The sequence below is a fragment of the Geospiza fortis genome, unplaced genomic scaffold (assembly GCF_000277835.1).
Source record: "Geospiza fortis unplaced genomic scaffold, GeoFor_1.0 scaffold11, whole genome shotgun sequence".
NCBI classification, from domain to species: domain Eukaryota; kingdom Metazoa; phylum Chordata; class Aves; order Passeriformes; family Thraupidae; genus Geospiza; species Geospiza fortis.
Genome location: NW_005054304.1, coordinates 16019958 through 16036859, shown reverse-complemented (window position 1 = coordinate 16036859; position 16902 = coordinate 16019958). Strand labels below are relative to the sequence as shown.

General features: G+C 37.8%; 1 protein-coding gene across 1 annotated transcript in view; it reads right to left on the bottom strand.

Annotated features, from left to right (window-relative positions):
• PPP3CA (protein phosphatase 3 catalytic subunit alpha) overlaps window positions 1–16902 on the bottom strand; it is a 169283-nt gene that overhangs the window by 25111 nt on the left and 127270 nt on the right. The window contains exons 5-8 of the mRNA XM_031066361.1: window positions 15599–15744; window positions 13534–13673; window positions 7061–7138; window positions 5136–5230 (exon numbers count right to left, since the gene is read on the bottom strand). Coding sequence (XP_030922221.1) covers window positions 5136–5230; window positions 7061–7138; window positions 13534–13673; window positions 15599–15744 — 459 coding nt within the window. The remainder of the gene's footprint in view (window positions 1–5135; window positions 5231–7060; window positions 7139–13533; window positions 13674–15598; window positions 15745–16902) is intronic.

Sequence of the window (16902 nt, the reverse complement as noted above, 5' to 3'; positions counted from 1 at the left end):
ATGCAGCAGCTAGTGCTGCACCTCCTTGGTCTCCCCTCAGTTAAAGATCAGCCTGGAACAACTGTGTCACACCCGTCAGATCAGAATGGATGCCTCAGACGCTCTGGCATCTCAAATGGGGCTTTTAAAGATTATATACATGGAGGTAGGTTAAGGCCTGAAGCCATGTGAACAACATTAAACTGTGTGACAGACAGCTCAGAAATTCTCCAAGACATGACATATCCTGCTTCATGATCTGACAAATCGTTTTTCAGGGTAAATTAATTAATAACATTTCCATCACTAAAAAAAAAACAATCAGAGGGAAAAAAAAATGAGCTTGGTAGAAATACTAGCCAAGAATATTTTCAGATAAACCTAAAAATATTTTAAGCAAACAATTTAACTAATTTTCTTGTAATTTTCTTTCAGAAAACTCATCCTGCATTTAGAAAATGAATCAGTGAAAAGTCCCTCAAATTCTTCACACCTAAGAAAGAATTTCAATTTCTGATTTAATGCCAAATTAACTTCAGCATTTACAATGCAACTGGGAACAATGCCTTCTTAAGAAGAGTTGCTAAGTAACCACAGCATTTTCTGCCCAAGTCAGGTCAGGGATAAGTGTTAGTAAAATGAGTTTAAATATTATCAAAGGTCAAAAATTATTTACTGTACAAGGCAATGATCTAAATAATCCAGTACAGAAGTGAAGATAATTGTAGGTGGAAATATCTTTCCTTATACAATTTTAAAGATTTTTATTTTACATGTGCAACTGCATCTTGCAAAGAAACAGCCAAGTAACATTCAAGATTTAATCAACAGACTGCAAAAATCACTTTTGGCAAACTTCTCTGCATCAGCAATGAGATGGCCTAGATACCCTGACAACTCTTCTTTAAAAGCTTTTGTTTCCGTGACAAGAACTCATCACAGCAGCAGAGATAAGGCACTAAAGAAAACTGATAGGGCAAACAGAGGTTACATCTGTCTTCCTCCCCCCTCCAAGTGCTAACATTTCTCACAGATCATCCTTGTCTTCCAGGTATACTACTCTGTCTTTTTATGGGTGAAAATAATTTTCCTGTTAGATCCATCTGGATCAGTTACGTTTCTTCATGGTATACTTCATGCTGATACTTTATACACTTCACTGACATATAACTTATGCTACATTAACAAGCATACAGATTTACAGATGTTTTTTCATTTCTCTACTATCCCAAACTCTCCTGCATACTAACTTTCTTTTCCTGCTTTTCCTTTAGGAAACAACACATGTATGTTGCAGCACGTTGGAAGAAACTTCATGCTGGAGATTTTTTCAATAACTTTGGATTCTCTGGTGGTTCTCTCTTCACTACAAAACCTAATCTTTTAAAAGTGTCCAAAAGATAATAGTCTGTATTTAAACAGCAAGTTAAAATTGCTCACTCAGCCAAAAAGCACTCACTTACTGAAGTTATAACCAGACACAAAAATGCCAGTATTACCAGTGTTTTACAAGTAACTTTTCTGCCTCTATAGAACTTGTGTAGAATCTTTCACTTTATCTTTTTTTTAATTTGTTTTTCGGGGGGTGTGCATAAACAGCACTACAGCAAGCCCTTATTAAGTAAGGCATTAAGAAATACTGAATGCAGGAATGAAAGTTTAGACACAATACAAGACCAGATCATATCACAAGGTAATTTTTGGCACCCTCTTATTCAATTGCTATAGAGAATTTCTCCTAGCTATGGGCACCCTGGAGCCCAGGGGCAAATCTGTACTTACACAACTTTCTCAGAGTTTCGTGATCAGCACAGATGATCTCTAAGGCCCTGAAGTCACTGGTAACTACCACAATCCACTTAACATTTATCTTCTTGCATACGCTTTCTCTCCAGAAGCAGTAGTCTTAGAAGAATCACCAGTGCACTGGTACTTCTTGTAAAGAGTACTAATAACAATCTTTGAGTATCTTTATGCCTTTTAATAAAACAAATGAAAGCAGAAATGTTTGAGAAAGCTATGAAGATACTGAACAGTAGCTCAGAATTTGCCAAAAAATTCCCTCCCTTAGCCAATGCTTTCCATTATACTGAATATGGAAGGAATTAATAATAGTAATGGAGTAGGATAATAATGGAAAAAGGAGGACACAAGGCTCCCAATATTGAGACAGTTTCTGAGTCTTTGAATCACCCCCTGAAAGCCTCTCTCTGTGTCTCCCTTAACTACAGAGGGACACCCTGACAGGAGCCTCCAAAACCCCCCTCAGGCACCAAAAGCTGTGTGTGTGTGGCCTGGGGCTGTGACAGGAGCTGCAGCCACGTGTGCACCAGTGACACACACAGCCTGCACGAGGCCACAGCCAGCAACCAAAGGGATACAGAAACCTCCCTTTGGTGCCAGAACCCAGCACAGCCAGGAGAAGTTCCATGGTGGGTCAGCACTGTGAGACAGCTCATGCAGAGGCTCCATGGCAGCATTGTTAACAGCAGATTTGCTGAACACAGGCTGGTTTGGGTAGCTTATCCTCAGCCACTCCTGTCAAACCTTCTTTTGCACTGCTGTCCTTGCCTCCCTACTGCTCTTTGAGGACATATCTGATCCCAGATCTGATCCCATGGCTGCTCTCCACCAGGGACTGAAGGAGCTCCTGTATAAAGTTGGCAAACAGGTCTACTCCTGAAGTGCTTTGAAGAAGCTCAAGAAACTACATCTGCTTTAATAGGTGTAAGAACTATCAACCTGGGGGAAAAAAAATGAGCATTCTTAACCTCTTGCAGCTTTTAAAAAATGTATTTATCCTAAACAATACTGCATTTAGAAATGACCCATTTAATGTCAGTGGGCGCTGAAGCCTCTCAGGAATTTATTCAGGGTGACTGTTGGCTGACAACCAGAGGAACACTGAGCATGCATACTCAGACAGGAAGGTGCTTACTAGTAGGAGAATAACTCCTTTTCCAAGGACTGACAGTAACCAAACCTCCAGATGACCTGTAAAAATCAATCAGGTTCTGCACCAGTGCATGATGAGTCAGCTAGAGCAACACCTGCCCTGACAACACCTCTGGATGGAAATACCTTCCTTTTTCTCCTGATACCAGTCAGAAACTGTGCTCTAAGTAAATTCATTTGCTGCAAACCAAGGAAGCCAACAAGTAGCCATGTTTTGGACTCATTCTATATGATAGTGGGTTTTTTCCTTGAAGAGGGAAGCAAGCACACAGAGAATATCCAGATAAAGATGTATGAGCAATGCAGCATGATAAACTATGCATGATGTACTTTAAATGCCAAAAGCCAGTGCAATCAGTCACATGAAATAATGCCTCAAAACTTCTAATGAGAGAAAAGGAGGCAGATAATCTCAATGGAGATCCATTACAAAGCTGCTAAAGGTCAGCCTCTGAATTCACAAGAAGTTATATATTAAGGAGTAGCACACAGGTGCTGATGTGGCATCAGTGCTGATTTGCCTGAGCTCACTCTGAGCAGCTATTGCTGGCAGTGCACACCAGCTCCAGCTGTGGACACAGATAACTCCTCAGCAAATGGTGTACAGCTGTCCATCAAAATAGGCTTTCCACGACATGTAAGACCTGCCTGTCACAGTGGAGCATCCTGGAACAAGTGAAATGACCCTCTCTTTGGAAATGGTGATAAATAGAGAGGCAATTCTCTTTACCCCCCAAACTGTGGTTTCAAATTCAATGTTTTGAACATTGTGAATCATTGCTTTCCTTTTAATATTTGCCTTCAAGACAAAGTTTCACATAATTCACCCACTGCCTTCGTTGCACAGAACTGCTTCCATGCCTAAGAAACAAAAGGTGAGCACTTTCTACCACTTTCCTTGTACAGACTTGTGATCGCTCAGCCTTCGACCCAAAGCAGCCAACCAGGAGAGTAAACACACTTCTCCACCAATACCAAGAAAATGAACACATTCCTCACTTCATCCAGCACTTCTTAGGTTGCTAGCAAAGTCCCTACATCACTAACTTTTACAAAAGTAGCTACTGACAGTTCTGCTTGCATGGTTTTGCAGAATAACATATTAATTTTCCCACAAGTTAACAGGCATATTGAGAAATCTGAGATGTACAAACCCCATTATCTAGCAGTGAAGTGCTTCCTTCCCTTGCATACAGTCATGGCATAAAAGCTTCTAGATTATAAATTTTATAACGTAAAATGATGCCTGAAGAAAGCTTTCTTTTCAAGTTTAAAGAGAAGTACTGCTTGCTTCCTCTGCAAACAAGCATCCAGATTAAAAACAGCCCTTCACAAGAGAAACTGATCTCTTTGCAAGGGAGCAACTTTCAAGAATATAATTGAGAAAGAATTATTTTACTTTGCTCACAGAGAAACACAAATAATTTTATCATTATGGGGACTAGAAGGAAGTAAACAATACTGCTCATTTGAAGATATAGGAGGACAGGTTTATCAGAAAACTTTATTTATAGAAACATGAATCTTTTTTCCAGTTCATTAGAGATTTCCGGGAATGCAATAAATGAATAAATTCAGAGAAGCTGCAAAGACTTGTATTCAGTGGAGCCTTTATACAGTGACCAGTGACTCTTTTTTCTGTAGTAACCTTTTTATTTTTTTTGGCTATTTATATTTAATTTTCTACATTTCAGTAGTCAAGGATTAAAACCCCCAAAATGTAAAGGAAGTCAGACATTGATCCCACGCTTTATCTGCTCATGACCTGTCAAAGTTTAACTGGCTAGACAGTTTGCACATGCAAACTCCAATAATTTTATTGGAAAGAAGTAAGGAACAGATAATTAATTATAAGGAACACTAGGCTCTAAACATCTTACCCAGAGCGTTTCTTAATATACTTCTTCATTAATAGAGCTGTTTTAAATTTTGCTTCCCGTGCAACATTTACTTAATAACTTGCAGTCAAAATACAGAAATATCCTAAGGCATATTAAAATACACAGTTATGTTCAGAGGCATACATCTGCCTGTAACGAATTTAATTAGGTTTGTATTATATAATAAGTAGAATGGGCATGAACTAATAAAAAAGGAAGAAAATGGGCATGAACTGATAAATACAGGAATGAAAAGACACCAACATATTCGAGTGCACAGAAATACAGTCTACTGTACATGAACAGGAATTAAATTCTTACCTTTGTTATTGTATACATCTAGATAGTTTGGTGCTGAAAAAATTGTGATTAGCGAAGGGAAGCCTGTTGTTTGGCTTTTCCTGTACATACGATACCTAAGAAGAAAGAGAAGATACTAATTACTACCCAGTGTTGAATGTCTATTTGTCACTGGCCACATTCAGTGCAAAAAAAAAAATGCCCAGTGCATTAGGGCTCTGGCTTTTAACACAAGCCAAGACTGAAAAACATACGAGCTATTTAAAAGCCACAGGAAAGAAGTCTTTCCTGCAGACTTTCTCATTACAACCATTTGACATGACCAGAAATCCATGCTTGAAAGTGGTATGTCTGTCTGAAATTCAGTGAGTCAGAGGTGGGATTTGTCGTGAATTTGTTCAGTGCCCAGGACATTGCCAGACTTTCCTTCTGGGGGACTGTGGGTGAAACAAGCACCAGCAGGTGCCTTGGAAGGGTCCTGCCTTCAGAAGGGAACTGCGTGTCCCCCATGACCCTCCTGCTGCCTGCCCTCTCCAGGCATGGAAGCCATGGCAAGGCCAGGGGACATGGAAGGGGTGAGAAGGGAAGGGGAAATGGGGCATCTGATACTTTCAATGCTGTGTCTAATCTTATCCACTCTATCAGCCAGTTTATTAATGTCTGTGGGTTTTCATTACCAAACCTTACTGCCTCATGAAAAATACAAGGCTTATTGGGCCAACAAATAACCAATCAAGCACTAAACCTGCAAGTAATTGGAAAGAAAGCAACCAAACAGTACTTAGACACAAGTACACCAAACACTGCTCTTTAGTCCTCAGCTACAAGAAACCTAAGAATTTAGCAAACATCCACAAAAGTTGCACTGAATCCACAAAAGTTGTTGTATAGTTTAAATGCAATCTCTTCCACAAAATTTTAATTTCCACCCTTTACTGGAAAGCAGTACAAGAAAAAAGAAATCTTATTACCCTTGAGTATTCCATGCTAGGTATTTCTGGCATAGTAATAGCTTGCTTTTAATTGCATTACCATATGGAAGTCACGACAATTCAAACATTCAGAATAGTTTTTAATATGCATAGTGAATATTGACCTTATTCCTACAATGCCACTAATTTATCTTTTATTGCTGTTCAAGTTGGCTAAAGTTTCTACCTCCAAACAAACACAATAATAATAATAATTTAGGCATGACATGCTAAGCTATTTATTCAGATTCCAATACTGCATTAATATCTCACAAGTATGGTACACTTCAAAGAAGAGGAATTTTTAAAGTAATTTAGAATTTAGCACTAAAAATTCTACCTTTATAATGACAATAGTTTCACGGGGAACCATCAACACTACCTGATGCTTGACCTGGACTGTTTTTGCATTCAGTGGCTTAGACTTCTTGAATTCATTAATGATACTCCTGCAGAAAAAATTATGTGCCTATACAGTTCCGCAATTTTTATTCTTTTTATGAAGTATAGAACCAGTAGGCCCAAAAGTTTTAGGTAGCTGAGAAAGTCCTAAAAGATGGCAGTTCTGGCGTTTGTGAGCCATATCACTTCTCTGACATCATGGCAATCAGTGTGCCAAAATACTCTGGCACATTTGCAAACCTTTTTCCGAAAGGAATTTGTTTTTCTTTCCATGTCTGGCATTGTTTGGCATCAAAAAACTTTGGTCATTTTAAATTAGTTAAATACACCAAGGTAAAGTAAGTGGCATTTATAAGAATTCATTAAATTTTGTAACTCACTAATAATAATGTAAAAGACATTGTAATGCCAGTGTGTATTTTTGTAGCATTAGTAAAAAGTGAGACCTGTTGCAACTTAATATATTCCAGTTCATTCTCACTCATCTGCTCTTCCTTTTTGTGCTCTATTTGGGAATGCTAGGCCATTATAGATAATTATTATTATTATTGCCCCCTCTCCACACATACTTACCCAGCATCCTGGGCTTCATGAGCTCGAAGTATCGATAACAAGTTATTGTGCTGTAGGAATTCACATACAGCAGGGTAACTTAAAAAAAAAAGTAATAGCACCTGTTATGGCATTATCAGAAGCAGCACAAACAGCTCTAGCTTTCAAAAAATGTATCATAAAACACGCATCATTCATGAAATTAGTGCCTGCTCTGCAGGCAGATTTCAGTAGAGACAACATCACCAGCAGTGTCTTTTTAAATCCCACCCCGTAACTGCTTGGAAAGGAATGCAAGAAACTCATCCATTACATAACAACAATCAGCCAATGGCTTGTCAGAAAAAAAGGTACTTTCTTTTATTCATCTAAGATTTAATGTATTCTAAAAAAGCAAAATGTAACACAGCAGTTGCTTGTAACAGAAAACTTCACCCACTGACTACTGTATGCAGTGGCTGCTTGTGGACACCAGAAAATAAAGAAGAAAGGAAAATCAATCTTCAGACTGGGGATGTTCATCTTCCTGAACTTTATCTCCTTGAGAAATAAATTAACTTTCCCCTTGCCAACTTAAAATCCTGTGACTTCTGAAACCCCAAAAATGTGTTCACTGAATACATCTGTGCTAAACATACTGAGCAAGATTTTAAAAAATAAATTAAAAAATCTCAACTATACATTACACAAAAAACCCAGGCATGGTCTCACCTTAAGTGGCCACTTGCAATCAGTTAACAGCCCCCTCAGTTTCTAATTTCATGCATGAAAAAGATGAAAACTTACATATCCCCCTCCCCCAATCTAATACATCATCTTCCTTTAGTTTATCCAAGAGAAATGATGCTACTTGCTTTCAAACCTTTCTGAGTATTTTGAAACTGAAATGTCATTGCAGCTAGAAGCTACAAACCCAGTGGAATGCTGTATTGCTGTTTCTGGATTTAAGTCACCTAGCATGTATTCTCAGATGCAGGTCTGGTATTTGGAATTGTCTAAAAAGATTGCCATTATAAAACAATTTCAATTCCCAAATTACGTGGGGTAACGTTTTGGCAACTGCAGTGATCTCAAATGCTGACAGGCTGCCATTCAAACCACTGGCAAATGAGACCTGATTTGCATACATTTCTTTTCATAATTAATTGTGACTAAATGCAGACTTATGGTACATTTTGTTTAGAAATTTTTACATTAGCTTCTGAAAACTGGGGTCTATCACGAAAATCTGATAGACAGTTGATTATGTTCATTATCAGTGCAGCTGCTCAAAATGGCTAGGCTATTACATTTTTTTCCTCCGTAGTATTCTTTTCATCCAGTGTTAAGTACTGCTTTTAAAGAAGACATAATGAAGTGGTAAAAAACACTCCTAAATAGATATGATAGGTTCTTCTTTCCATTTCAAGTACAAAAGTAGTGGAGTTTTTTATTGCTTAATTATCTTGTTCTTCATAAATTTGTGGAAAATAAGAATTCTGCTAGCAGAATTTGGCAGATTCTACAGGGCCCACACCTACAAAGGCAGAGGTGTCACACAGTGCTCCATGCTAATTTACAAAAAAAGAATCTGTCTGCCTTCTTTTCTTACAAGTGAATAGCATGGGACCTTCAATGTGCAAGCTGCCCTATTACCCAGACCACCACAACCCATGAGCAGTCTATCAGGATATTTTATTTTGAAAAAGGTAAAGCAACTTGCAGGCATTTTTCTTGAGCTTCTTGTTAAAGCAGAGGTTGGGGAGTAGCAAACTTTGCATCATGTGCAGCTATTACATATGCTTTCCTGCATTTCCTTAGTATGTTAGCTTTAGATTAAATGTTCCTTAACACAAAAATACATGTCCTAAAAAGCAGGTAAAAATAAAAAGTCACACAAAGAGCCAATAAAATAGACATCATGGCAGAAATAATCAGAAACAAAATTTTACAGAAATGACTTCTGCTTGGAAATCTTTTTACAAATATTTTTTATTAAAATGACTGACTTGCAGTCAAATTCCCTACTAATTTTTCAGAGTGCTACCCTTCCAGAAGCCCTCTCCTCCTTGCCCTGCTTTACAGAGCCCAGACTGTAACTCAGATGAGCCAGAAATAAAGCAGTTGGCCAAGAGGGAAAACAAACAAACAGAAATCCCCCACGCAACAGGCTTTTCCAGAGCGCCCCAGCCTCCTGCCTTCATGTGTCATGCTGAATCACGGAGGAGCGGTGACTCACAGAGAAAACAAAACACCCCTCTCTAAGCTAGAGAGATGCTATTCCCCAAGGAGTACGTGACTGCGATATTCCCTACTTGGGCATCTTCTTTCATTAACATGCCTCATGCATAGTTTACTAGTTCTGAGGTCTCTTTTGCATGATATCTGATTACTTCTGACAGTTTTAAAAGAGAAGCAATACTTTGCTAACATGAACCAAAACGGCAAATGTTTTCAAATTGTTTTTCCACCAATAAGTGGAAAAAATAGATGGAGTCAACATAGTTTTTTTCATGTCCCTCATCATACCATTAAAAGAGAGGCATAAGCACTTCTTTCAAAAGAGAACATTCAAATTTAGTCCAAAAAGCTTCTGTAACATTACATGCATATATAAAATAGGTTTCCTGCAAAATTCATTGATCTTGCACTTGAGTCTCCAAAGGCAAATGCTTTGTGTGTCCCCTAAGCAACTCTCAGAACATCCCTTTCCACCAGCTTTTCCTTGCTCTTAGCTGTGCTGTCTGCAGAGCTGCACTGGGAAGTGGAACGGGGAACTGCATTAGAACAAATAAACACATCTTTTTTTGCAGAGTCGTTCTTCCAAAACTGGATGCTTTCCCAGGCCTGATGGAGCACACAAGCAATTCTACCAGTACATCTGGGCAGACAATGTGAGGGTAGCAAGAGCCCTAAAAGCTTCTGGTCTGGGAGAAAGAAGAGTAGAAAAGTGGGCAAAAGAATCTGTTAAAAATGCTATTACTGAAAAAAAAAAAAATCATGCAACTGTGCTTCCCACCCTGAGCTGAAACACACTACAGTCTTCAAAAGCTTTCAGCAGATATTTCTTTAATCTTTGCATACTGACAAACTTAACTTGCATGTCAAGTGCACCACTGAAATCATTTGCTTGTAGGGCCAAAATTATAGCTCTACCCCAGAGTGTCTGCAAGGTTGAACCATTTCACTGTTATCTAAGGCTGGAAAGTGTTTCTTGAACAACTCCAGGGAAAGTGACTCCAGCACTTCCCTGGGCAGTCATTCCAATGCCTGACCACCCCTTCAGTGAAGAAGTTTTTCCTGGGGTCCAACCTGTTTCTTACAAAATTGCCTGAGAGTTACTGTACCACTAGCTTATGAAATAAGTGCAAAGGGTCATTGGCAAGATCAGTACAAATTGCGAAGTGCAAATAAATATTTGCTAGAAAAATTCAAGGCAAGAACTAGATAATTTGGTAAACAGGAAAACTTCTTTACTGGCTGGATCAGCTGAAAAACTGTGTGCCTGTGGGTCTAATATCACAAGGGGACAAATTAATTCCCTCTTGTTTATAATATACACTGAACACAACATTATTTTGGGTAGGATGAAAGAAGAGCTTAACTCATAATAAAAGAACAATTTAAACAACCAGCATTCCATTAATGATTTCTACTTTTTCACAAAATTGCATCAAACATGACCATGACTACAAAGGAGGTACAATTTTAAACTTCACATAGGGAAAATGAAATCCCATCGCTATCACTTTTTGTTCTCTTTAAGGTACAGAAACTTTAATATATTTTCATTAATTCCTTACATTCCACAGTTAACATTTCACTCTGGCATTGTGCTATTTTGACAATCCACAGTACAAAATGCTGCTAGATGCTAAAGGTGTGCACTAAGTGTTGACTCTGAGCACTTCTGAAAAATCAGACTATTCTTTACGTCTTTAAATGACAGGTTATGCCTATGGTTTCAAGATCTGACATTTTACACCTAGCCATAGCAGTTTCAAGAACTCTTACATAAAGGGACAATTCTTGAAGAAATACTGGATCAGTTTGAAATTCAATAGGCTGTATGAGAGTGATCATGTAAGAAATGCAGTGAGAAGCTTGTCAGACTACTGTAAGCTACAGTATTTACACTGTCTCATAGAAATGGCCCAACATTTCACAAATGGGTTTTGGCTAAACGTAGAGGATTTTGTGCACTTCTGAGATGGAAGGTCCAGTTAACATGGTGCATGCACAGTTAAAAAGCCACATTACTGTTATTTTCCTCACAGCTACTGTTATTTTCCTCACAGCATCTTTGTATTAGGAAATAACTTTAAGTCAGAGCAAATTAACTTGCAACTTGTCATTATAAAGAACATCTCTGATAAATAAAAATTATTTATTACACATATTTCCTGCAATTGATTAGGAGACCTTAATCAGCTAGAAATTCTTTCACTTATTAGCAGGCATGACCGAAATCTTCCTGACTTTCATTCAAAATTCTCATTGCTATCTTTTAACTTCCCATTCTGGAAATGACTGAAGAAACTTAAGAAATTTTATTCAGTGAGAATAAACACAGTCATTATATTAACAGGCATTCTTGAAGGAGGACTGAGTAATTTAGTCCTTCCTTTACAAGCCTGTTCAGGGAAATTTGTTCCTTTACTCAGGAAGTAACTAGAAAAGGCAAGGAAAATTAGACATTCCACACTGATGGATACCTTTTATACCAGGTATTATCATTAGGCAAGCAATTAGTCATCTTCCAGGGCAACTAGGTACTTCTTTGAAAATGAATGCTTGCCTTCATATAAACTCAGATAACGTGATTCCAAGCTAGCCTTCTGACTCAATCATCAAGCAGTTATATGTCCCTCACATGACCTGATAAATAGCTGTCTTCTGAATAGTTCCTCTTCTCCTGAAAATGCACTTTTCTGAATACGTGTCAGCACACAGACTAGGTCTGATACATTTTCTGGAGGAAACTGATATATGTATTAAAGAAATTTTATGGCAACTGTATGGAGCAGATCTCTGAAAAAAACCCCAACCTAAAATCTAGAACTTTTTCCAGTATATAAACAGCCCTGTATTTAAGCACAAGCCATATCTGCCAGGCTATTCATGAGTGGAAAGCACCATTACTCCCCATGTGTGCAGTGCCTGGGAGTCACAGATACACTCCAGCATTTGCTGCTGCTGCTGAGAGGATAAGCAATGATTTTACTGCTCAGTCATAGCCCATTTCTGCACTGATCAATTGTTTGCAGCAGTGTGCCATCCTTTTCATGATGAGCCCAAACACACCCATGGAGCACCTCCCAGATGTCACAGACCCGAGCGTGGCTGCCGGAGCTGCCCACCAGAGGTTCGTGCCAGCAATCCAGGCTGCAGAGCCAACTGCTCTGCTCTTCACTGGCCCCACGCTGCAGCAACAGGGCTCTGAGAAGGGAGCCAGAAATCTCATTTCTGAACATCAAACCATCTGCCACCTTCCTGATAACGTCACCAACAAGGAGGTTGATTCCAGTAGCTCTGTGACCTGGTTGTTGGTGGAAGCCCTTGAATTACTTTTGACATGTTACTAAACAGCTGAACATGTTACTGAACAGTCAGTGTTCAAGGTGAGATTTTCTAATGCAAGTGAAAGAGTTGGATTCCTCCCTTCCTCTGAGTTTGCTGAGAAAACTTAGATTTGTGTGTAACTAGCATGGGCTGAAGCAGAAATGCTTCACTTCAAAAAGTTCAACAACCTCTTAACATTTCAATAACATCTTCACATTTCTCCTGAACAAAAACGCTTTTTAAATTAATATTTCACTGAATACCTTGCTCATTTTGCCATTTAATCTCCTCCCCTGCTAGTTTTGCTACTCTGGTGTCCTTGTATGTTTTTCATAACTACCACAACAAAAAAAAAAGGCACAAATTCCCTAAAATCCCCACACTGTCAGGGGACAGTACATACATGTTTCTGCAGGAATGTTACAGGCACTTTTCTGCATTTCAGGTATTACTAAGTCCCATTTAACAAATGCTCTTTAAATAGTGAATTTCTTACTAAGAATTTCTTCCAAACAAAAAAAATTGATCAAACTGAGAGGAAAAAAAGTTTTCCTCTGTGGGGGAAATCACAATTTTTATTTACCTTGCAGAACAATAAGAAACCCGTTTTTCAGTGCTGGCATCTTTCATTAGAAATTATGTTTTAATTTTCAAACTAGAAATGCAGTTGCATACCCCTTTTTAAAAGTGACACATTCATTCTCTAACTTACAAAAACAGAGGCAAAATACACAGGCTTTGGTGAATAAAATTAAGTGATTTAGAGTTTTCCCACTGTGGCATAACAGAAGAGATTAAAATAAAGCAAGCATGAATTTTTCTGAAAACAAGGCAAGCCTGCAGAAAAAAGGGCCTAATTACCTAAGTAGTGCCACAAAGTTCAAGCAAACATTTATACTGCAAAAGCAGAACCAGTTCACCAACAGAAATCTATTCAAAGTAGTAGCAATTACCTGTAGAAGTACGAGCACCCCCTGACTGTGTTGTGAGTGAAGTGTTCCTGAGTCTTCTCATTTCCAAAGTCCTCCAACGGGTCTGACCACAGGATGTCACACATAGGTCCATATGCAGGTGGTTCCTTGAATCGATCTAACTAAGAAAAATAGGAGACAAAGAAATACTAACTTCTTTCAACTATGTATCACAGAAACAATGAAGCAAAATTACTATTTTTCACTCCATGAGCAAGTGAACAAAAGACTCATAGCAATCTGTTCTTCAGCTTTAAAGCAAAGGAGTTTGAGCATCAGCAAAACACTCCTTGCAAACATTGATAGGGATAGAAGGAACAGATCTTGCCGAAAATTAAGAGATTCAGTGGATTCACATTCTACAGGAATGCTTGTTTGCTTTTTTTTTCCCTTTCTACTGGTTTTTGCAAGCATTCCCGTGGACAAGGGAGAATATAGTATCTCTGTATTTCATGATTTTTCAAACCTCAAAACATTAAATTTATGTAAGTGGGGCACCTCAAGAAAATATAGTAGTTATTTCAAAGCACGTTTCCATTTAGATTTATGTACATTTTCACAAGAAAAATGTATCTAAATATCAAGAAAATATCTCTGCATTACAGCATGTAGGTTTGACATTGCTGTTGCTCCTGTAACCTCAACCTTAATTAAGTAGCTGAAAACTTCTGTTTTTGGTCCTCTTATGGGTATTTAAAATTTCAAATTACATACCACAAATAAGATGAAGTATAGCAAAATCATAATGTAATAAAAATCAGTATTCTCCTGCAAGAACTCTAATATAATAACATCATCATTATCTCAAGAATTCATTCATATAAAAACAGCCCTGTTAAGATGGTGTATGAATAAGGCTTGCAGTCTGAAATATTCTCTATTTTGACCAGAAAGATTGAGTAAAAGATTCAGTAGCTAGTAGATACCTTCTCCCCTCAAAAAAAATCAAAGAGAACAAATTGGTGTTTTAAGTTTTCAACACTCAAAGTTTTATTAAGAGACCTCTACAATTTTACCTTCACGTTCTCATCTTGACATATTCACAGCATATCTACACTTCCTATTTCAGCCCTCTTCGATTAAATGCTTATATAATTACAATTCCTTTAAACAAAAATTCATAAATATGCAAACCTAATTTCTGCTGATTGCCAGAGATAAATAAACCTACTGGGTTGGGCAGGGGGAAGGGAAAGTATAATGAACCTAATCTAAAATCTGAGAGCTAAACAACTTTACTCTGCCATCATACTGTTGCAGAGCCAGCTAATTTTTATGCAGAGTATTTTTGTTTACTGAGATAGTAAACCTTTACCTCAGAAACAAAACTTTGCATTCAGTAATTTTTGAAAGTGCAGTTAATATCTTAAGCTAATTACATTTAAACCAAAACATGTAATTACTGGCTCAATTTGTTGTTGTTTGTTTTTAAAACTATATTCATTTCTTAGTACTACAAATTAACCTCAGAATATAAATTACCTTTCACTAACCTGAAAGCTCAGAAATAGATATCCATGTTTGCAAGTCTCAAACAGCAAACAAGAAGGATTTTTTTCCCTGGGAACACTAAGAATGAATAGTTTAAATAGTTCTTCCTAGAAATATTGACTGAGATCTCGTCAACAAAACATGTGAATAAAAAAATAATCCTTGATAATATGCAATAATACTGGATTATGTGAAGAAGTTGTTTGACATTGTTCTCTGAACTTCCATGAGATTTCTGAGAAACTTCTCAGAACATAAGGGTACAACAAGTGTGAACTTATTAAGCCTCAATTAGACCATCTGCTGGGCACTCAAAGACAGAACTATTAAAAATATGGTGGAACCTATTGAGAATGAAGCTCTTGACTATTTAAAAAAATACCAACTATATTCATTACAATCATATGAGCCTTTTTTGTTACATCTTTATATATTTTGAGGTTCTTCTTGAGCTCTTTTGCATCTTCTCCAAGAAATCACAGAACACTTAACAAGGCACAAGGAGCTGTCAGATGGTGCTTACATTGTGCTAACAGGTAATGCCTCCGAGACTTACTTTTCTGATGTCATCTAAGGTGTTGATCTCGGGAGACAAGCCACCATGTACGCACAGGAATTGTTGGTTCATCAGAGCAGCCAAGGGAAGGCAGTCAAAGGCATCCATGCAGGCATCATATACACGTTCTGAATATTTGATTTTACCTTTTAAAAATTAAGATGGTAACAGAAAGTGTCATCAGTATTTAAAAGGATTTTGCTTAATATCTCAAACTTTTTCTCTCCGGTATTGAGGAATATACCCAAACTTTTGCTTAATACAAAAATATCTTCAGGAATCCACTGCTGGAAAAATTCTTCCTGTTCTGAGGTGAAATTAATTTGTTTTTCATATTTTTTTCTAAAAAACTGTAAAAAAACAACTGAATATACCATTACAGTCTACCATTTCTACTCAGCAGGAAATCTGTAGAAAAAGCCTTAAAACATCTGCTGAATGGTTATCATCATTATCACTCAATATACTCTCTATGAAATAATTAGAACTTTAGCCCAGTCCCTTATAATTAATTATCTACAGAAATGCCACTATGAAATGAACGAGGTGGAATAATGAAGCTGAAATGTTAATTTACCAATATGCATATTAAACTCAGTAAACCATGAAGTCTTCGAGCCAATTAACATTTCCTTTATCCCCAGTGTAAAAAGAAAACACAGACTTATGGCAATAGTTTCATCTCACTGTGTCACAGGGAAAAAAAAAGCTTCATTGTGCAGGTAAAGGTCTACATCTAATAAGCTTTTATGTGTCAGTGCATCATTTCTTGCAACACAGAAAAGAATTCATATCAAAAGAGCATATTGAAAAGTTTAAGCCTACACACAGGACAAATGTGAAAATGCTATACCTAAAGGAAAAATAAAATAAAAATTCCTTGCATTTTTCTTCTGATCCATGAGATGAGACCCAGTGAGATGAGGTCCTCCTTAACTAGCAGTCAGGCACCTGTCACAGGTGCCAGGGCTGGTATGCCAGCAGGTTTTGCCTGCCAGGCTGCTGTGTGGGGCAGCAAACCCTTGGCTGCTGCCAGGAGCATCAGCAGCAGAACATACTTACCGAGAGCACCCAGGCCAGATGGACCCACAGCAGCCCCAGGAGTTCCCACACTCAAATCTGGGGAGGTGTCTAAGCCCTTCCATTCCACACCACTGAGACGTGACTGCCCACTCAGGGAACAGGGACTACCATTTAAAATCAATGGCATTTAACATCAAAATTTACTGATAGTGAACCAGTATCAAATATCTGCAAAATAACAAATTAAGTTGCTGAAAAAGGAGTTAAGAGGAGAAAGGTAA